General features: G+C 36.3%; 2 protein-coding genes across 3 annotated transcripts in view; both read right to left on the minus strand.

Annotated features, from left to right (window-relative positions):
- Window positions 1-1495: 1495 nt before the first annotated feature.
- Window positions 1496-11333, minus strand: rnf168 (ring finger protein 168). The gene is made up of 7 exons (XM_052110354.1): window positions 11271-11333; window positions 10103-10504; window positions 9799-9869; window positions 7005-7175; window positions 4289-4383; window positions 4080-4155; window positions 1496-2899 (listed from the first exon to the last, which is right to left on the minus strand). Exons 2-7 carry the CDS (start codon window positions 10437-10439, stop codon window positions 2195-2197), a joined length of 1455 nt encoding a protein of 484 aa, XP_051966314.1. The 5' UTR covers window positions 10440-10504; window positions 11271-11333; the 3' UTR covers window positions 1496-2194.
- Window positions 11334-17154: 5821 nt separating this feature from the next.
- Window positions 17155-22223, minus strand: part of ano7 (anoctamin 7) — a 28213-nt gene continuing 23144 nt past the window's right edge. For both annotated transcript variants that reach the window (XM_052110255.1, XM_052110254.1), the window contains exons 20-24: window positions 21567-21772; window positions 21291-21427; window positions 19575-19665; window positions 18156-18275; window positions 17155-17763 (exon numbers count right to left, since the gene is read on the minus strand). In XM_052110255.1, the coding sequence (XP_051966215.1) occupies window positions 17629-17763; window positions 18156-18275; window positions 19575-19665; window positions 21291-21427; window positions 21567-21772 (689 nt within the window). In that variant the 3' untranslated portion in view covers window positions 17155-17628. The remainder of the gene's footprint in view (window positions 17764-18155; window positions 18276-19574; window positions 19666-21290; window positions 21428-21566; window positions 21773-22223) is intronic.

The raw sequence follows: 22223 nt of genomic DNA on the forward strand, positions 1-22223 counted from the left end.
TGGAGTGTAGATTGATGTGAAAAAAATAATAATTTAGCATAAGGCTGCTAAATAAAATGTGAAAAAATGAAGGGTCTGAATACTTTCTGACTGCACTGTATTTGAACCAGATAGGCCACATTAACGGCATCAGAGAATATTATCTCTATGTCAATATTTATGCGATATTAAATGTTGCGAAAAACTGGATTAGTTAACACTTTTTGTCAAGAAAATTGTTATTAATGCAAAAATGTAGAGTCACATGACAGTTTACCCCAAAAGTTAGCCTGTGTTAATCATGATGACGGTACATCCTTCAAAGCCAATTTATTGTAAGTGATGACGGATTGATCTTAACGGCATATAGATCCGATGCTGCAAACATGACACTTCCAGGAGTGCCATCACAAATATCTTGTATCATGCACATCGACAAGTGCATGGAGAACAAATACATTTCCACTGTTTGCGATAAATTTAATCATGGTAGACATCTGTTTATTGTGACTATACTCATCACGTCAGGTATTCACAAACAGAAGTGCATAAATATACTGTCAAAGTATATAAGTATACTAAATATATTGCCTATAAATAGTTCCACTATTAAAAAAAGCAATTTAGACCATATATTACAGCTCAAATAGTACACATTTTTGTATAAAAACAAAAAAAACTAATATAAGCACTTTTGCAAAAATACATGCTTCACAATTCTGCTTTTAAACCCACTGGCATACTGTCACATAGACTTCCATTATAAGTAATAACTGAAGGACCAGGTGAAATTATAGTCTGTAGTAATAAGGGGTGGGAATAGGAATAAATTTAACTGTCCTGGTTCCTCAACTGTTCCATTAACAAAAACCTTTTCAAAACATTTCAGGAAGAAATTAATGGATTTATTGTTCTCAGCAGCCAATTACCAAATGTTTTTTTTTTTTTTGTTGGTTTTAATTCTCAGAAAAGTTGTGAATACAGAATTTTTATTATTTAATTAATCAATATATTTTATAAACATACTACTAATTACAAAAAAACTGTATATCTTTTACACATTGTCACATCAACAACCAACCAGTATTTACTGTGATTTAAGTCTCACAAGCTTTAAGGACCAGTACACATAAAAACCAGCTCTTGGTTTATTCAAGTCGAACGTGACAAAATAAGTGTTTTACAGTTCATTAAGTTTTTCCATTCACTAAAACGAACCGATTAATAGGATTCATTTGTTCAAGAATCGGCCTACACTGGTTGTGATGTATTTCACACCATACACTCAAAAGAAACAACTCATATATCCAGGAATTGGACTGCACTGGTTGCGCTGTAGATTCCAAAGAACCGGCACATAAGAGTCCTTTGCTCGAGATTCAAACTACACTGGTCACACTATTGATTAAAAAGAAACAACTCATAAGATGTATTAGTCCAGGAGTTGGATTACACTGGTCGCACTTAATGTTTTGTGCTGTAGATTGATAAGAACCGGTTCATAAGAGTAATTTGTCCAGGAGATGGACTACACTAGTTGGACAGTAAATTCAAAAGAACCTGCACATTAGAGTCATTGGTTCAGGAATCATTATACACTGGTCACCATGTATGTTTCACACTGCTGATTTAGTAGCAGTGTTGCTGAATGGTAGAGCGGGAAACACTGAAAAGAGTATTTTAGTATGGTGATCTGTCCGCATTGTCCACCAGATTGTATGTTCAAGAACCCTTAAAGGAACCAAAAATCCACTAGGTTTCCGATTTTTCTTTTTCAAATGGAATCTATTATTGGTTTTCAACCCTAGTCCACAGATGCTGTGAATAGAACAAAACTTATTTGGAACCCAACACAACGCTTGTCAAATAACCACACAATACAATAGAAAGGCACATTTTCCTCAAACTGATGTTTCCTTTAATTCAAACAAGTGAAAAATGCCTGCAAATGCTTACAAAACTTTTGCAGCATTCACATTATTGAAAACTCTAAACTAGTCATGACTATATAAATGCTCTGCAATTTCTACAGTATGACCATCCTTAATATACAATTCAGAAAGGCACTGAACATTTGAAGGCACTGAAGCAACATTTGGGCTGAAACTGATAAAGATAACGGAACAGCTAAACAACGTCCTTTAACAGCAGTGCTGACTCTTGCAATTTCTACTCCATGGGGGTTAAAAACAATTAAAGGCAGCAGAGCATAGCTTCAGTTCCCCAAGTTGGGGAACATCTCGGTCAGGGTGGTCTGCTTAATACCTTTCTTTAGGGAAGTGGCTGTGACCGTTGATGCTGATGAAGACACAAGACTTGTCCCAGACGTCTTTTCCACTAGTTGGTCGCTCTTTTCAGACAGTCTCTTTCCAGCTTTCTCCCTCTCCTCCTTCCGTCCCGTGGTGTTCCTTGCAGTGGACCGTGCTGTACTACCATTCCCTGTCTTGATTTCCTCTTCTGGATTTGCACTTTTGGAATCTGGAGTGTTTTTTTTCCGGAGTTGATAGCTGTCTGCAGAACCCTTCCTGCGGTCCACACTGTAATCACGGTTCAACTCCTTCTGAAGTTGCATCGCCATCCGTCGGTCCTCCTCTTCTTGCTGCAAACGACTCTGCAGGGTTTCCTCGTACCACGCCATATCAGATAGAAAAGGGCTGTAGGCTAAATCCAATTCACACTGTGGAGCAGCACATGGCCTCTTGTTGAGTAGATCTACTTTACTTTCAAGCTCCATCTCCGAGCTCTTGCGCTTAGATGAGATGTTGTTAGGACTGTTAAATGTGAACATCTGTACTGAGCAGCTGGGATTAGAGTTGGAGGTTGATGGTTTTCCGTAGTAGTCCAGCACTGGCATGGTTAGTTCAACTATGTCCTCTACAGATTGTGACATGAGGGTATTTGGGGGGTTCAGAATGTTTTCCTGTTAAAAGCCAAAGATCAAATATCAAACTACATTTATAACTATTATAATCTTAAAATTAATGACATTTTAAATCATGTTCTATATATACAGGTGCATCTCAAAAAATGGGAATATTATGGAAAAGTTCAAAAAGTGGAACTTTCATTTATTCTAGATTCATTACGCAAAGTGAAATATTTCTAGCCTTTTTTGTGGTAATCTTGATGATTATGGCTAATAGCTCATGGAAATCAAAAATCCAGTATCTCAAAATATTACAATAAAGAATTTATAATACAGAAATTTCGACCATCTGAAAAGTATGTTTATTTATATGTTAATTTAGGCACTAAATACTTGGTCCTTTTGCATCAATGTGGCGTGGAGGCAATCAGCCTGTGGCTTGTTATGGAAGATAGCAGCCTTCAGCTCGTCTGTATTGTTGGGTCTGGTGTTTCATTTTCCTCTTGGCAATTCTCTATGGGGTTCAGGTCAGGCGAGTTGGCTGGCCAATCAAGCACAGTTATACCATGTTCAGCAAACCAGTTACTAGTAGTTTTGGCACAGAGAACAGGTGCCAAGTCCTGCTGGAAAAAGAAATCAGCATCTCCATAATGCTCGTCAGCAGATGGGAAGTATGTAGTGCTCCAAAATCTCCTGGTAGACAGCTGCATTGACTCTCAACTAGAGAAAAACAGTGGACCAACACCAGCAGATGACATGGCACCACAAATCATCACTGCCTGTGGAAACTTCACACTTGGATTCTGTGCCTCTCCACTCTTCCTCCAGAATCTGGGACCTTGATTTCCAAATGAAATGCAAAATTTACTTTAATCTGAAAAGAGGACTTTGGACCACTGAGCAAAAATTATTTGCAGTAATTTGTGCAAAAGTAGCCCCGACCAAGTATTGAGTGCATAACTGAACAAACTTTTAAGAAGGCAACATTTCTATACTATAAATTCTTTATTCTAATATTTTGAGATACTGGATTTTTGATATTTTAATTTTATGTGTAATGAATCTAGAATATATGAAAGTTCCACTTTTTGAATTCAATTACAGAACTTTTCCACGATATGAAATGTTTTTTAGATGCACCTATATATATATATATATATATATACACACACACACACACACACACACACACACACACACACACACACACAGTACAGACCGTACATAAAATCACCTTATTTGCCATCAGAGAGGAGTCTGGGTTGCTCTCAGAACAGCTGGGCTGTTTATAAGCCACTGGGCATAGAAACCTGAGATATAAGAGAATGTAGACCCACTTAAAACAACACTAAGTTCTTTTAATTCATTAACCAACAGCCAGGTTTAAAAAGACGAGTCAAGATACTGATATAGTAGGCCATACATATAGTAGTAGATACATACTTTTCAATATCCCCTGCATGTGGTTTCTTTTTCTTAGCTGGGGTTGCATCAATAGGTTTGATGTGCGAAGGTGATTCAGAGATTGGTCCTGAATTCTGCACAAACAACAAAAAAGCATTACATTATAGCAAGAGTTTGCTGACACTACATTTCCATCCAAATAAAGCTGATGGAAATGCAATTCAATTCCGTTTAACTGTAGCGCATAAACTATGTCAATACTTAAAATGTTGCGAAAAACTGGTTAGGAATCACTTTTTGTCAAGAAAATTGTCATAAACACAAAAATGTAGTCACATGACAGAGTTTACCCCAAACGTTAGCCTGTGTTAATCATGACGACGGTACATCCTTGAAAGCCAATTTATTGTAAGTGATGACGGATTGATCTTAACGGCATATAGATCCAATGCTGCAAACATGACACTTCCAGGAGTGCCATCACAAATATCTCGTATCATGCCCATCGACAAGTGCATGGAGAACAAATAAATTGCCACTGTTTGCGATAAATTTAATCATGGTAGACATCCGTTTATTTATTTAAGTTGCTTTCACACACCATTCAAAATAATACACGGCAGTCACGGAATTAGCCCACAATACAAAAAATATGTAATTTCTGTGCATAAAGATGTTTTAAATAAAAAATAAATACACAATTCTAGGAGAAAAGTTTGTGTGCTTTTTGGAACACTAACATATAGCCCAATTCTATAAAATTATTGTTTAGTTTACTTTTGAAAAATGCAGGCAAAATTACCTGTATTCAATTAAATAAATTACCAAATGAAAAAAGCATTAAATTAAAAAAAATATTAACAAATTTTAAAAAATTATATTTTTAGACCTATTTATGCCTTGACACAAACTTAAATTAGCTTTAGCCTGTTCTGTAGACAAAAAAGTCAGCTGAATGTTATACACTTTTTCAAGACTATGAACTATCAGAACTATTTGTCCAATGCCTAATTCACTTTTAGAAAACTAGCTTTTGAACTTTTTAAATCAAACTCTCTTTACCTCGGATCGCAATTGCTGAGCTTCTGCAGAAAATGTCATTTGCATTATGATGCTAAAACTAATTTGAGATGACAATCAATTTCAATTGGTCGTTAAAAGTTGCAGAGAAATATAATGCAGTTGTGATGTCAATGCTATAGATTAGATGATTGTTCAAAATAGCCTATTGAATATCAAGAATGTATCATAAAAACTCTGATATTACGCAGCATACATTTTCCTTTAATAGCTGTGCACAAGCATATACACATCGATGGATGGTCCTTATACTAAGACTGAAAGTTTTCCCCATTACTTGGTGCAGGTTGCCAGCTTGAACAGGCCCATGACAATAGGCTTTCGGGTCAGAACCGGTGGCAACCTGCAATATAGGCATAACATCAGGACCAATATTACAGTCCTAGCAGAAGGGCAACTACCCCACAATCTTTTTTTTTATATTAGTTCTTTGCGGTTTGTGTTGTTCGTTATATTTTGTTTTAATATTGGTTTCACACATGCTAATATATATATTCATTCGTGTGACACCATACTGTAGGCCCTGTATCCGTTCGGTTTGGCGCAGATACACATACCGTTGCAGCCCTAATTTCACATCAGCAATATTTTGTTAATTATAAAATTATTTGTCTTGAGAGAGCATGGTCTATGGTGGTGCTTTTGACTAGAAATTTAGAAGTATAGACAACAAATGTATTTGCGTGTAGAAATATGAAAGGATTTGCATGTTTTGCCCAGTGATGCAAAAAGACCTCCAGGCCCTCCATTAATGACAGACACAAATAAACAAACAGGTTCTTTAAAAAATTACTAACGGCATCCATGAGTAGCAACAGATCAGACCATTTAAATTTGTGAATCAACATCACAAAAAACAATTTATCTCAATTTATCACATAAGCAAAAGAACATTCATTAACAGTTTTGAAGCGGAGTACAAAATCGATTAGTGAAACTCAAACTAACTGTCTAACACAATCTGTTCGACACTTATGTGCAGATTACTTTGTGAATATGAAATAAGGTGTAGTTGTATGCATCTGATGGACAAAACCTTTTCTAAAGTCATAGTGACATCTGGAATACTGTATGGCACACAGAGTGATAATGTAAGTCATTAAAAAGTGTTCTTTAGGAGTTGGTTAAATATGCAATGTAAAATTGAGAAAACATTCAACACACCCTACAACACAGCTTCTTAAGATGTGTTGTGGAATTGTTTGCAGTGGACAGGATATTTTGTAAATCCAGTGGTCAAATGCTGAGCGAGACCACTTCACCTTTAGTGTAATTATAGCCACCTGGTTTGCGCAATTCCACAATCCTCTCCCTCACTCCTGTAAACACTCTAAGACTGAATGTGTATCAGTGGTAGGCTGATTTAGAATGAAAATTCAAAGGCTAAAAAAAATTTAGGGGGATCAGTAAATTACAAAATTTTTACTACCGTTGCATGATTAAGAGCCTGATTAAGAGTAATATGAGAATCAGTATTTTAAAATGTAATCGAATCTAATTACAAGTACTTCATTTTTGTAATATAGTCCTTTTTTCAGAATGATCAGTGCACTACCAAGCACTGATCGTTCATTGTTCTCATCTAAATGCAGTGCAGTTTAACATTTAGTTCACAGATTTTTTAATTTGCCACCTATAAATGCCAGTATATGTCATCTCTGATGTGTGACCTCACCAGTTCCTGGCTGAGCAGTCTGGCAAGTCTCTCATCACCCTCCAGCTGTTGCTCTTCCTGTCTTTTCCTCTCTTCCATCAGGCGCTCCTCCTCCTCAGCTAGGAGGCGCTGGATGTACTCAGCACTGGCTCTCCTCTCTGCTTCCTCCAGAGCTCTCTTCTCCTCCACCAGCTGTTCAATACAAGCAAATTATAATAATTGATTTTGCTGGGGTTGGGCAATGTGACCAAAATCTTATATCATATATCTAAAATTACTTGTATTTTGTATTTTGTATTTATATATATATATATATATATATATATATATATATATATATATATATATATAAAACATATGTAGTTTTATATGAACAGTACACAGTAATGGTATATACTTCCTATATTTATTTATTGCTGTAACTCGCACACACACACACACAAGATGAGACAGTCACAATGTCGGATGAAACTGCTTTAATAATAGAAAGCAGTGCAGGCAAAAGTACAAAGGGCAAATCCAGTGAAGAGTTGTCGAGGGAAGCGTAGGGTCAAAAGCCGGGGAATCAAAGTATCGTAAGGGGCAAATCCGGGAGAGAGTGGTAAACGAGAGCGGGAGGTTGAAGCCGGGAAAACAGTTAACAATTAGGGCGAAGAACTAGACGGGACTAGCGGGATCAAAGACAGGGGAACAAGGGGAGCTGGCAAGCTAAGGGGTAAACAAGAGGAGGTCAGAACTAGACGAGACTAGCGGGGGGCAAAGATACGGGAAACTAAACACAATAACCAACAGGAGTGAGACGAACGGGTTGTGAAATATATATAGGGTGAGTGCAGGTGGAAACAATGATAGGTGATGAGACGAGTGCAGGTGAAACTAATGTGCAGGAGTGCAGATGACGTGAGTGCAGGTGGTCATAATGTTCTGGGGGATTGGAAACGCGTGAGAAACTCGAGGAAGGGAGATAACCTACGAGCATGTGAGCGAGTAGGAGCAAAGTGGGCGTGAGGGCTCGAGCGAGCAAAAAGAGCGTGAAAAGCTCGAGGGGACGGAGCGAGGGAGTGAGGTCGAGGGAGTGAGTGTGTGTGCGACGAAGCGGGGATGGGGCAGAGGAGCGGGGTTCGTGACAATTGCAGGAAACTGTTTTAAATGTTTTAATTATTACACAACCCACATAATTATATATATATATTTTTGCTAGTCGTGGTACACTTTATTTATTTTTTTATACCTTTTTCTCCCAATTTGGAATGCCCAATTCCCTCTACTTAGCAGGTCCTCATGGTGGCGTGGATACTCACCTCAATCTGGGTGGTGGAGGACAAGTCTCAGTTGCCTCCGCTTCTGAAACAGCCAATCCACACATTTTATCACGTGGCTCGCTGTGCATGACACCGCAGAGACTCATAGCATGTGGAGGCTCAGGCTACTCTCCGCGATCCAAGCACCAGTTACTACGTGCCACATTGAGAGCGAGAACCCCTAATCGTGACCATAAGGAGGTTACACCATGTGACTCTACCCTCCCAAGTAACCGGGCCAATTTGGTTGCTTTGGAGACCTGGCTGGGGTCACTCAGCACACCCTGGATTCGAACTCGCGACTCCAGTGGTGGTAGTCAGTGTCAATACTTGCTGAGCTTCCCAGGCCCCTGTAGGAATGGGAATCTTAAGGAATATGACGATTCCAGTTCCACTTCTGATTCCTTTTAACGATTTCAGTTCCATTTAAAAGTTCCATTTACGATTCTTTTAGTACTTATGAAAATAAATATTTGCAAATGAGAAATGCAATTCTTACTGCATTTACTGCTCTCAGCAGTCTTTTACCAAATAATGACAAACATTTAATATTTTAATAGAACGGATTATTGCAAATGGTGCATTTAATCATTAAAACAATTAATACAAAAAATTAGCTTTTTGGTTACTCAATGTCATATCAACTGCCATCCAGTAATTACCATTCTAGGTTTAAGTCAGAAATAAAACAAAAGAATGAATTACAGATCATTAAGTTTTAGATTCACTAAAAAGAATAAGCCGATTAAGAGTCATTAGATCGTGAGGAAGCCTTTGTTTTGTTCTGTAGATTCAAGAGAACCAAGTCATAAAGGCCTTTGCACACCAAAGGCGACATGATTATTGGAGGGGAGAAGAAGACGAATGTCCCTTTCACATAAAAAAGTGATAAGAATGATCACCGTTAACACAAGTAGGGATGTGCAAGACTAGTCGACTAAACGGTACTGATGCTGCTAGTCGCCACAGGGATTACTAATTTTTCCCCATCAAAATGTTGAACTGTTTTTACACATTTACGCTTGGCTTCATATTTTATTTTATTTTTTTACAAAGGGTGCGCTTAAATTACTGTCATGTTAATGTTACATTTATACTATATTTCTATACAATAAATATAATTCATAACAAATTTAGTAAAAAAGATGATATCTGGAGCAGATGTATACAAAGTTTCATTTCACCTCATCCTTCTTCCCTCTCTCACTCGCGGCACGTGCCGGAAAATTTCGCAAGATGAGCAAACTCTAAGTAGCTATGAAATCACTTCGGTGGTGGTACAGGAAGCGGATTTCCGAAACATTTGCTTTTAAGTTGATATCGATCTTTTCACATTTGTGTCTTCTTTAAATATGTGCATGCTTGCGAGTTATTTTCCCACAGATCTGGCTTTTACAAGTGCAGGAAAATCACATATGTATATATAGATGCCTTTATATTTTAAGAAGGGAGTCATTCTCATATTTGAGGTTCAAATATCCATATACTGCATTAGACAATGCTGAATCACTCACCTTACTAATCTGATCCTCATACTCTCTCCTCAGCTCTCCTGGCTGACTAACGCGAGGTCTCGGAATCATCACTGGAAGAGGGAAAACTGAGTGCATGAGCAATCACAATCGAAACAATAAAGATGCATTCACATGAAATATTTGTTACTCATACTGATGCAGTCGCACTCCATATTATTTCCAGCTACTACTGCATATAAAAAAAATCCCATTTTCTAATATTAGATCAAATACAACCAATGCCAGCCTTGACTTTTCTACTGTGCTATCAAGAGGTACATTTTTGTGACACAATGTTACTCACTGCCAGCATCATCTTCATCTTCTATCCCCTGTAATCTCCGCTCACACTGGGTGGGAAAAGCATCCTGAATTCGTCTCCACAGCTCCATATTCACCAAAGTTTTGTTCCGGCTGTTGAGTCTTGCCCAAGTGGACACTCGTTTCCGGCAAAGTGGACAGCACATGTTGGACTTGTCAACGGTCTCCAAGAAGCAGGTTTTGCAAAAAGTGTGTGTGCATGGCAAACTGACTGGCTCCAGGAATATGTCCAGACACACGGGGCACAAGCAATCCAACCGTGTAAGACCCCCAGAGCTTTCTTCAACAGGACCTGTGTCCACTTCAGACACAGGTGGCATTCTGCTGCCTGTCCCTCTCTCAATGACTGATGTTTTTCTGTCTCAAGTTCAAGAGCTGCATATGACTAAGGGGCAGTACAAAAATAACACAAATATTAAGGGGACCCTCAAAGGTCGATTTTCAACTAAACATTGCCATCTTATACATTAGATCTAGAGTCTTCATAGAGAAAATATAAACAACATGCAGAATGTTCTTGAAGACATTTCTAACTATTTGAATGAACTAATGATATGATAAGCTGGACATCCCAGTGTAATAATGTTAGTTAATGTTCCTAATGACAGTATATATACAAAAAAATACAAAGAAAATAAAAAAAAAATCTACTATTTTATATTGGGAGGTCCCTGGGTGGTCCAAGTGTCCCATCGTCTTGAACTTTGAATGATTAATTACTGACATTTTAAATCGAGTATGAAATTACTCGTAGGCTACTGGTTATTTTATAAACAAACCGCTAGCACACTTTTTATTATACATGAGTAGTATTGCAAACCTCATATCGTGCACACAAAACGGTAAACTGGCTATTACGATAAAGAAATAAAATGTATTAAACCACCAAAAAGACCATATTTAACCATCCTCAGAGAAAATTTTTTTTCAGTACAGAGAGATTGGGTTTGCCACGATTTCTTTTAGTAACTACTGCCATAAAAATATATGTCAGAATCAATACAAATGAGCTAAAATGTATTTGTATTCTTATATAACGTCTTATTCTAATTTCACACCTGACCAACTAGCCAACTTTCAGCACAGATGTTGGTTATTGAATTAATATGTGCATCAAAATCCAAATAAAACTGCAAAATCCAGTTACTTACTAGGCCACAAAATCCCGGGATTTTTTTGCGCCCTGTTTCTCACACGTGAACCCATGAGACCCATGAACAGCATTTCAAAATAAAGGTCCCTCAATTTGGCAGTTGCTGCAGCTTATCTTTTTTATTATTTATTATTATTATTATTATTATTATTATTATTATTATTATTATTATTATTATTATTATTAATTATTATATTATTTATTTAAACTCCTGATTCAATTTCTAGAGATAAATAAATTAGTCATTATTCTATCTATATCTGGCCTTTTTATAACCAGTTAACCTGGTATAACTTAATGCATAAGGTGCACTCACTAGTTTGTTTTTAATTAACTTTTTCACTGCAGTGTACAGTGTGCACTATAGAAATGAATATGACTTGTAAAATAGTAATAATAATAATAATAATAATAATAATTTATATATATATATATATATATATATATATATATATATATATATATATATATATATATATATATATATATATATATATATAAAATTAGTATTATTATAACAAATACATAAAAAATACATAGTGCACCATTAAGTCATTCACTAAATCTTCCTGTCTATTTCCAGGTTTAAATTACATTTTTAAATCCCAGAGTTTCAACATGTACTATTAAATCCCACTGTTCATAGGCTTACATGCAATATCATACTTTGATGGATGTCTCCAGCGTGTCCCAGCCTTAAACAGCAGCTTTATTGCTATAAATCTTGCCGTGATCATATATTTATCAGTGGCTCATGCTTTAGATAAAAAAATAAATGGCACCCATATAATTGATCCCTCTTCAATTTTTACCTTAAATTCAAATATGAAATTTGAAATCTTTGAAATGGTTCTGAAGAGAGCTCATCATTCATAAGGATATCATATATCATACTATTATGAAATGGTCATTTGAACAGCAGAGGGCACTACTGCTCAATAACCTAAAAAAAGAAAGAAAAAAAACCAATAGTGCAGCATACTTACATTATGCACAAAATGTATGTTCTTCAATGGTGATGGCAAAGTACATCGAGTGTGTGGTAAAATAGTGGTTAATATTAGGTAGAAGACATACTGTACCATTCTAAAATCTTGATTCCATGCCACATGCTTTATGAATTTGGCATAAAATTAAATTCATCACCTTAAAGGGATAGTTCACCCAAAAATGAAAATTTTCTCATGATTTACTCACCCTCCTGGCATCCCAGATGTGTAGGACTTTCTTTCTTCACAAAAGAACACCAAAAAAAGAAAGTAATACACATCTGAGATGGCATGAGGGTGAGTAAATAATTAGAGAATTTAAATTTTTGGGGTGAACAAACCCTTTAAAATAAATTGTTACATAAATTTTAGATACATTTAAGGACCCCATGAAATAGCTTGATGACCACAGTTTTCTTTCCTGTCTTGAAATAATTCCTTTTGATACAGGAAATTGGGGCAGGGCATTTCGAAGAGCCTGTCATTCAAAAAATAAAAATTAATAGCCAATTAGCGCAACAGTGCCCGCCCACTTATTCGGAGTTCCGGAAGTATTTTTTCCCATTCATTTTCCCCATAGACGTTTTATAAAATCCTTCATAAAAGAGTTGTAAGCTATAAACCAAACCAACCAGTTCTGAGATGAATCACAACATCACAAACTTTGTTTTGAGGCCAAAATCTATTTGAAAATCAGACAAAAAGACAAAAGTACAAGGCTGTGTTCTTACCATCTTTCACGAGGGTACAAACTACAATCCCATGAAGCATTGCAAATTATGTCATTGAATAAAAAACTATGGGGAATATTGAAAACTATTGACTTTAGGGTGTTGATTATAAGAATAGAAACAATATATTTTAAATTAATTAAAAAAATATTAAGATATTTAAAATAGATAAGTAGACAAAGAGACAAAGTTGAAGAGACACCAACTCAATTATATAATTCACAGTGTGTCATTGGAGTGGGTGGTCCTGAGCTATAGCTATAACAACTACATTACCCATGGTTCAGCAGAATAAGCTCAACCAATCAGAGAACCGCAGCCAACACAGCCCATGAAATAGTTTCATGGGCTATGTTGGCTGCGGTTCTCTGATTGGTTGAGCTTTTTCTGCTGGACCATAGGTAATGTAGTTGTTCACGGAAGCATTTACCATTGATGTCTTTAAATGTTTATAATTTATCTTTGTAAATCAATTAGTCTATGGAAAAAATAAAAGGAATTTTTACTTCTGGAACCAGACTGTTGCGCTCTATACCTTTAGTTTATGAAACAGCCATCAACCAAGATTTGCTTAAAGGTGTAAAAAGTAATATATATTTGAATAAGACATAATACTAAAGTGAAAGTATGGATACTGAGTGAAAATTTTACTCAATTAAACGTCCAAGTACCTTAAGTAGCCAAAAACATACTTGAAAGTAAAAAAAGTATTCACATTATATTGTACTTAAGTATTAGAAAAGTAAAAAGTATCTTTTTTCCTAGCTAGAATGAAATCAATAGAGCAGACTGTGTAGAGGATTGAGTTAAATTCTGTTGTTTTGTTAAGTTGCCTTTTTACTGTCTCTGATGACTGTCATATTTCTTCCCCAAGTGGCATTAACAACCTGGTCAAAGAATCATGTTACAATAACTACATTTTTGCAAAATGATTTTTATGTGACCTGTTGTACATAACACTGTAATTTCCTGGTGGAATGAACACTAGAGGCGCTAAAACAATAACAACTTTTATCCCCTTCCACTCAAATCATGAGTAAAACGGCTGATTATCAGTTCATAAAAATGTACTTTTCGCTCTGTTCCTAACAGAATGCTATCTTATGACATATAAACACTTTTACCATAGTACATGACTAATTTTAATGTTTGCATTACATAACCAACTACATTTACAAGCTAGTTTAAGTGTGCTCAACCAGGGTACAAGTCCACACGTGACCAAAAGTGTTATAGAAGCACCACAAAATGACGTGGTTGTGTTTTTGATCTCACGTTTGCTTTTTATGACACTATCGTTTATATTTAGGTTTAAGGTTTAGGGTCGGTTTTGTGGTTTTAAATCTTGATAGAACATTAACCTTAAAAACCTCATCTGATCGTGAGAAAATTTTAGCGCCACACGTGGACATTATACTTCGGAACTGCCCCAATACATGTAATGAACCATATCATTTTATTTTGCAAAAATGTTGCCACAGTCACGACATGTTCGTTGCATGGTAGAAGACACTCACAAAGTGTGATGTCAGAGCACACAGCACCTTGAGACGTAGAGAAAGATAAAAGAAAATTAAAATAAGCTTTGAAGAACGTTAGTAATGTTGTTGGTTTTGTGAATTGTTTTCTGAGGTTTGCTGCCAAACCTTTCTGTTGAGCAGATGGATGAATTCAATAAAATTCATAATGAATATTTACTCAGATTCCATTTATTTTAATCATTATCATTGATGGTTTTAGAGTTGCTATTATTATAATTAATAGTTTCCCAATAACAACAACAACAACAATTATTCAGAAAATAGGCAGTATAGAAGTTCATATATATGATTAAAATATAAAGACAAGTGTAGAAATACGTTAATCTACGTACATTTATTCAAATATGTAAATCACATGTTTGACAAAAACCTTTTGTTTTCATATATATATATATATATAAAATATTGGACTTCATAACTGTCAAATCTTTAGAAGTAGCAGGTGTTTGGAATAAAGTTTAGGAAAACACCATCAGTGTTTCTCACTTCGATATTTTGCATTAATATGTTACATTCAGTTGAGCGGTCACATATTGTCTAGTCGCACAATTATAATTCAATGCATCCAAAGTTCAAATCAGATCTGAAATTGCACCCCTGCAGATGGTCGTAACTCCACAGAGCCGCTGTGCGTCACTGCAATTGAAATGACTGACCTCTGGTATGTCATCTGTCAATCATCGGATGCTGTGAACAGGCGGCTTCAGTCCAGTAAGACAAAAGAAAATGATCAGCAATAACGTAGTGAGTGTTCTTCAAGTTTAAATAAAATATTAAGGAGTAAAACTACTATATTCTTTTGGGAAATGTAATTAAGTAAAAGTACAAGTATTCTGTTTAAATTGCACCTGAGTACAAAATCATACAAAAATTATACTTATGTATAATACCTAAGTATTTTTACTCAATTACTTTACACCACTGGATTTGCTACGTGCTATAACCTGTAGGTTAAAGGGTGTAATAGAATAGCCATGAACCATGTAGTACATGCTATAACCATTTGGTCAAAGGGTGTAATAGTAGGAGGAGGCATTTTCATTTCAGCAAGTTTAAGTTTTAAAGAAATCTGTATATGCCCCTAAGTGCAAGAAGAATCATCAATATTATTGGTCTGTTTTTCTGCAAGAAAAGACTACTGAACTTTAAATGTGTATATACAGTGCATCTGGAAAGTATTCACACTTTTTCCACATTTTGTTATGTTACAGCCTTATTCCAAAATGTAATAAATTCATTATTTTCCTCAAAATTCTACAAACAATACCCCATAATGACAATGTGAAAGAAATTTGTTTGAAATCTTTGCAAATGTATTCATTTGCTCAGGTGCATCCTGTTTCCACTGATCATCTTTGAGATGTTTCTACAACTTGATTGGAGTCCACCTGTTGTAAGTTCAGTTGATTGGACATGATTTGGAAAGGCACACACCTGTCTATATAAGGTCCCACAGTTTACAGTGCATGTCAGAGCACAAACTGAGCCATGAAGTCCAAGGAATTGTCTGTAGACCTCCGAGACAGGATTGTATCGAGGCACAGATCTGGAGAACGGTACAGAAAAATGTCTGCAGCATTGAAGGTCCCAATGAGCACATTGGCCTCCATCATCCGTAAATGGAAGAAGTTTGGAACCACCAGGACTCTTCCTAGAGCTGGCTAAACTGAGCGATCGGGGGAGAAGGGCCTTAGTCAGGGAGATGACCAAAAAACCGATGGTCACTCTGGCAGAGCTCCAGCATTTTTCTTTGGAGAGAGGAGAACCTTCCAGAACAACCATCTCTGCAGCACTCCACCAATCAGGCCTGTATGGTAGAGTGGCCAGAATGAAGCCACTCCTCAGTAAAAGGCACATGACAGCCCACCTGGAGTTTGCCAAAAGGCACCTGAAGGACTCTCAGACCATGAGAAACAAAATTCTCTGGTCTGATGAAACAAAGATAGAATCTTTTGGCCTGAATGGCAAGCGTCATGTCTGGAGGAAACCAGGCACCACTCATCACCTGGCCAATACATCCCTATAGTGAAGCATGATGGTGGCAGCAGCATGTTGTGGGGATGTTTTTCAGCTGCAAGAACTGGGAGACTAGTCAGGATCGAGGGAAAGATGAATGCAGCAATGTACAGAGACATCCTTGATGAAAACCTGCTCCAGAGTGCTCTGGACCTCAGACTGGGGCGAAGGTTCATCCTTCAACAGGACAACGAACCTAAGCACACAGCCAAGATAACAAAGGAGTGGCTATGGGACAACTCTGTGAATGTCCTTGAGTGGCCCAGACTTAAACCCGATTGAACATCTCTGGAGAGATCTGAAAATGGCTGTGCACTGACGCTCCCCATCCAACCTGATGGAGCTTGAGAGGTCCTGCAAAGAAGAATGGGAGATACTGCCCAAAAATAGGTGTGCCAAGCTTGTAGCATCATACTCAAAATGACTTGAGGCTGTAATTGGTGCCAAAGGTGCTTCAACAAAGTATTGAGCAAAGGCTGTGAATACTTACGTACATGTGATTTCTTTCGTTTTGTATTTTCAAACAAACTTCTTTCACATTGTCAATATGGGGTATTGTTTGTAGAATTTTGAGGAAAATAATGAATTTAATACATTTTGGAATAAGGCTGTAACATAACAAAATGTTGAAAAAGTGAAGCGCTGTGAATACTTTCCGGATGCACTGTATATGCTAAATGTTGCTTTTGCCGACTTTTGGTAGTGTAGGCATGGAATAAAAACATTGATTACATACATCTTTAAAAACTGCTGTTGAAGATTTGACATCACATTCCTTGCCATTTATCTTCAACAGAATAAGTCAAAAGAGAACACCAAAAAACATGCACTGAACCTTTGGCATACACATTTTTTAACAAAGTATGATTCTAGACACACTATTTCACACTATTTAAGATAGAATGTGAATTGAACATAGTTTTTGGTTATATGCAATGACCTTTGGTTATTATAATTCCTTTACAACTAATCACAATGGGATCAATGTTGTGGCATTAATAATCATCAGTTTTCAAACACATCTATTAATTGTGGAGTCACAATAGTTTGTCTTATCAAAAGTCTCAAATGACAGACTGTCAGTGTGGAGGTTTGTCTTCATGTTCAGGAAATGGACAGAAGGCAGAGGAGATATTGTCTGTAGGAATCTGTAATCTGTGTCGCAGCTCAGAGGTTTGCCTCTCCGTCTCCTCTAGAACAGATTTGCTCAAGGACTGAATGACAGAAGGACAATATGTAACAGGTGAAACTGCTTCTATTGTGTATTATATTATGCATACAAAAACATTACATTATTAAATTAACAGCATAACAATTTGTGTAAAAACTTATATTTAAAAACATGAATGTCAGAATTTCTCAGTATTTGGTATGTGCTTTGATTTACTGACAGCATGCACTCATTTTATCTAAAAGGTCAAGAAATGTATTTTTGATAAGAAATTAATACATAATACATTGGGTATTATTTTGGATTATATATTTAATGAATTATTAAATGAGGCAATTGATGCATTGATTTTTTTTTCATTGTCTGATCGATGCATTGAACATTCTTACACCCCTACTAAAAATAATATTATTTTATACTGGCCTATAAACTCACCTGATTCTCAGCTAGTGCCTCTTTGGCCATATAATGCTCTCTTTTTATCTTAATCTCCACCTCCTCTGGAATGTCTGGCACCATCCAGTCAATAATCCGTCCAATCAGGAGTACAACATGCTAAAAACAATTGTAAAACAATCATAAGATTATCTATATCAAATCTCTGTTATGATATGCAAGGGTGATCCAACAAACATTGATAAAGCTCCCAAAATACGTAAGTAAATTGTCAGGTAACCTAATGTAAGGTAATCTAACTTAACTGGTTTAACTAAAGTCAAAAATATTATTTAACATGACTAAATAAATCTGAATACATTAGGTTTGGTTACACAATCTAAAGTAATTTTTATGAGTGAGATCAAGCAAGGGTAGGGTAGCAATTGCACCTTACCCCCTTATTTTTTATTACAGTGTGGTGAGGGCATGGTCAAGTGTCCGTCCAGGGAGAGGGGAAGCGGTAAGGATTCATTCATGGGTGATAATTAGGCCTAACAGCTGTTTCTTGTTGCAGTAATTCGGGAAGAGGGACAAGAGGGGCCCACGCCAGAGCCCAGGGCTTAGGGCTCTAGTTACACCCAGCTAAACCCTGTGTGAGAGTGTTTGGAAGTTTTACAGGAGGTTTTTGAGTTAATAAAAACAGTGTGTCATTACCTGAACCCCACTTCCTCATTCCTACAACAACCAGTCCTGTTACATACAGCTAAATAGAGAATTTATATAATAAAGAACATACAATATGTTTAGCTTTAGAGCTAATATCTGGGGTTCAATTCTTTCATTAATATGAATAATTTTAGATGGATCAGTTTCAAGTAAAAAATAAAAGGATATTTTTAAATTCTTCTTGGAAATTTACAGAAAAGGGAAATATACTCTCTCTTAAAATATTGTATAATCTACCAGATTAAAAACATATTTTGAATGGTGCAAATAGATCAGATTGCTCAAAGGCATTTGTTGCACTAATGAACTGGCGTTTACACATATATATATATATATATTTGTAAGTGGCATATAAGTCATATAAGGGGCCTAATTAGCAATCAGAATTGAATGTGAATAGCTTACAGTACATCGTATTATGTACTATGTAGTATTATATGTATGTATGTATGAGCTGGGGCTCAGATGGTTGAGCGGGTCGGCCACTAATCGCAGGGTTGGTGGTTCGATTCCTGGCCCACACGACTCCACATGCCGAAGTGTCTTTGGGCAAGACACTGAACCCCAAGTTGCTCCCAATGGCAGGCTAGTGCCTTGCATGGCAGCTCTGCCACCATCGGTGTATGAATGTGTGTGTGGACGGGTGAATGAGTCACAGTGTAAAGCACTTTGAATTCCGTTAAGGTTAAAGAGGCGCTATATAAGTGCAGACCATTTATTATTTAGTATTACACTTTTTACACTCTGTACCTCAAATATGATGACAAAACTCAGACGTATGGCCAGCAGGTGGAAGTAATCCTGTGTGAGCTGTCCTTTCTCATCTCTCTGGCCTCGATATCTGAGAAGGAGAACATCTATTCAATTACAACATTTTATGATTCAAATATTCATATATTTATATACAGCAATTACAGCAAGCAAACAAATAAGTCAGGGATACCAAAGAGAGGTTTATTTGCAATAAAGCTGACTGTATATTATCCCACTTATTACATGGCTACTTACCAAATTAAGAAATTAATGGACATCAAAATTGATTTGAGTTTAAATAATGTTTTTATGAAAGATACTAGAGACGTGAAAGTAGCACAGCTACATAAGAAATGGGTTGGCTGGGACAACGGTCATATGCAGTTTAGCAATTATTACACAAAAATATGCCATGACTCGTCGGTCAAAAGATTTTGAAGAATATTTTTAAACTTTATTGTAGCAGTTTTTGCCTCCACTACGACAAATTCAATGTCAAAAGGCTTGCAAATCTTCAAATATTAGGCTATTGTGTGTATAACCACAATATTGTCACATTGTAATTATAAATATACCGTAGTATATTCATTTAGTTACCTTACTAGTATAGAGGTATTTCAGGTGTTTGACATCACCTGTCTTAACACTTGTTGAAGCTGCAATTTTTAAATGTTTAAATGAGTGCGGGATTGGAGTGTTATGGCCCCTTGGTTCCGGCAGATGGGCACGAATCAGACGATGATAATTATTTATTAAATAAAGACTTAAAGGAATAGTTCAGCAAAAAATGACAATTCTCTCATCATTTACTCTCCCACATGCCATCTCAGATGTGTTTGACTTTTATTCTGCTGAATAAAAATTATGATTTTTAGAAGAATATTTCAGCTCTGTAGGACCTCACAATGCATGTGAATGGGTACAAAAATGTCAAAGCTCCAAAAGCACATAAAGGCAGCATAAAATAATCCATACAACTCAAGTGGTTAAATCCATGTATTAAGAATCGAAATTATAAGTGTGGGTGAGAAACAGATTGATGTTTAAATCCTTTTTTCCACCAATCTCAACTTTCACATTCTTCTTTTTTGTTTTTGGCAATTCACATTCTTCATCCATATTGTCACATACTGGGCAGGGAGGAGAATTGGTAGTAAAAAAGGACTTAAATATTGATCTGTTTCACACCCACACCTATCATATAATTTCATATAATCACATAATGCCTTTATTTGCATTTATTTTCACTTACATTATATGGACCAGCAGAGCTCAGATATTCTTCTTAAAATCTTTGTTTGTGTTCAGCAGAAGATAGAAAGTGATACTCATGGAATGGCATAAGGGTGAGTAAATGATGAGAGAATTTTCCTTTTGGGGTGAACTGTCCCTTTAAATTTGGGTTTGTTCCTCACACAAAGCTATCACTTGGCTTTGGAAAACTTGGAATATAGCACATGAACAGAATGGGTTAGTTTTTTTGGTGTTTATTTTTTTCACCAATCAGAGTAAATGATGACATTCTTTTAATTTCATTTAAGATTTTTGCCATGGGTAAACTAATGGAATCCTCCGGAATGAGTTGAAACAAAGTGACATTTAATATACCGACCAAAGGTGACGTTTTGGCAATAGTGTAGGCAAAAGTTGCTAGTGTGATGTTATTATGATTATTTTGCAACTGTACTCAAAAAACAACAACTCTGTCTTTACCTGCATGACATTTCGCTTTGGGTGAAGTTTCCTTCTGCTACTGAGAGGGTGAAGTTGATATAGCCCCTCATACTGCCCTTGTTGTAGCGGTAATAGAGGCGCGGTAGGAAATCAGACGTAAAGGCAATCAGGAAAGCCTGGTGAAGGAACCAGAAATCAAACATGCCTAAACAGAATATACAGCCTCTCTAATTAACTCCACAAAACAAATAACATGAGTGAGTACTAGCCACACAAACAGATATTATGATGACCTGAAATAAAGAAGACGCATACATTACTAATGACAGCCAGGTAGGAGATGAATTGTAGGATGATCAGCCAGATGCCAATCTCTTGTGCTCTCTCCACGACAGGCCTGCGGTACTCACACACAAACTTCTGTGCATCAAGACGCACTTCCACCCAGTTGTTAATCAAGGCAAATACCGGAGCCAAAGGACAGGCTGCCACAAAGATGGTGATGAAACCAAACTGCAGAACTAATGAGATAAAGAGTTATGAAATGAGTGGTCCAACCAAGTCAAACTTGGTCCCATTTTAAAGGCCTATTTCTAAGCATCCAAAATGAAAGTTTTAAGAAAGATGGCCAAAAATGACAAAATATTTTATTATTTTTAGATTATAAACATAAATGACAAGTTATAAATAATCAAGGATGTGACTGCATATTAAGGTTTGGGTCAGGGGGCAAATATGAATTTAAGAATCAACCATTTTGTTTATGCTGATTTGATAATATAATTACACTTTTCTGTGTGGAAAAGTACTTTGCATAAGCTCTATGAACTTTTTTAGTTTCCCAGCACTCACATTCTGCTTTCAAATTTGTTTTGGCTCAAAGGAATAGTTCGTCCCAAAATGAAAATACTCTTATCATTTACTCACCCTCATGCCATCCCAGATGTGTATGAATTTCTTTCTTCTGCTAAG

This window comes from Xyrauchen texanus, chromosome 38, assembly GCF_025860055.1.
Source record: "Xyrauchen texanus isolate HMW12.3.18 chromosome 38, RBS_HiC_50CHRs, whole genome shotgun sequence".
NCBI lineage: Eukaryota > Metazoa > Chordata > Actinopteri > Cypriniformes > Catostomidae > Xyrauchen > Xyrauchen texanus.

What these genes read in the sequence shown, in the direction of transcription:
- rnf168 (XM_052110354.1), bottom strand. Translation starts at nt 10,439, where the DNA reads ATGCCACCTGTGTCTGAAGTGGACACAGGTCCTGTTGAAGAAAGCTCT. An exon ending in AGATGAAGATGATGCTGGCA is followed by an intron (nt 9,870 to 10,102) that starts GTGAGTAACATT and finishes TCCCTCTTCCAG; the next exon opens with TGATGATTCCGAGACCTCGC. An exon ending in CCTCTCTGATGGCAAATAAG is followed by an intron (nt 2,900 to 4,079) that starts GTGATTTTATGT and finishes GGCTTTTAACAG; the next exon opens with GAAAACATTCTGAACCCCCC.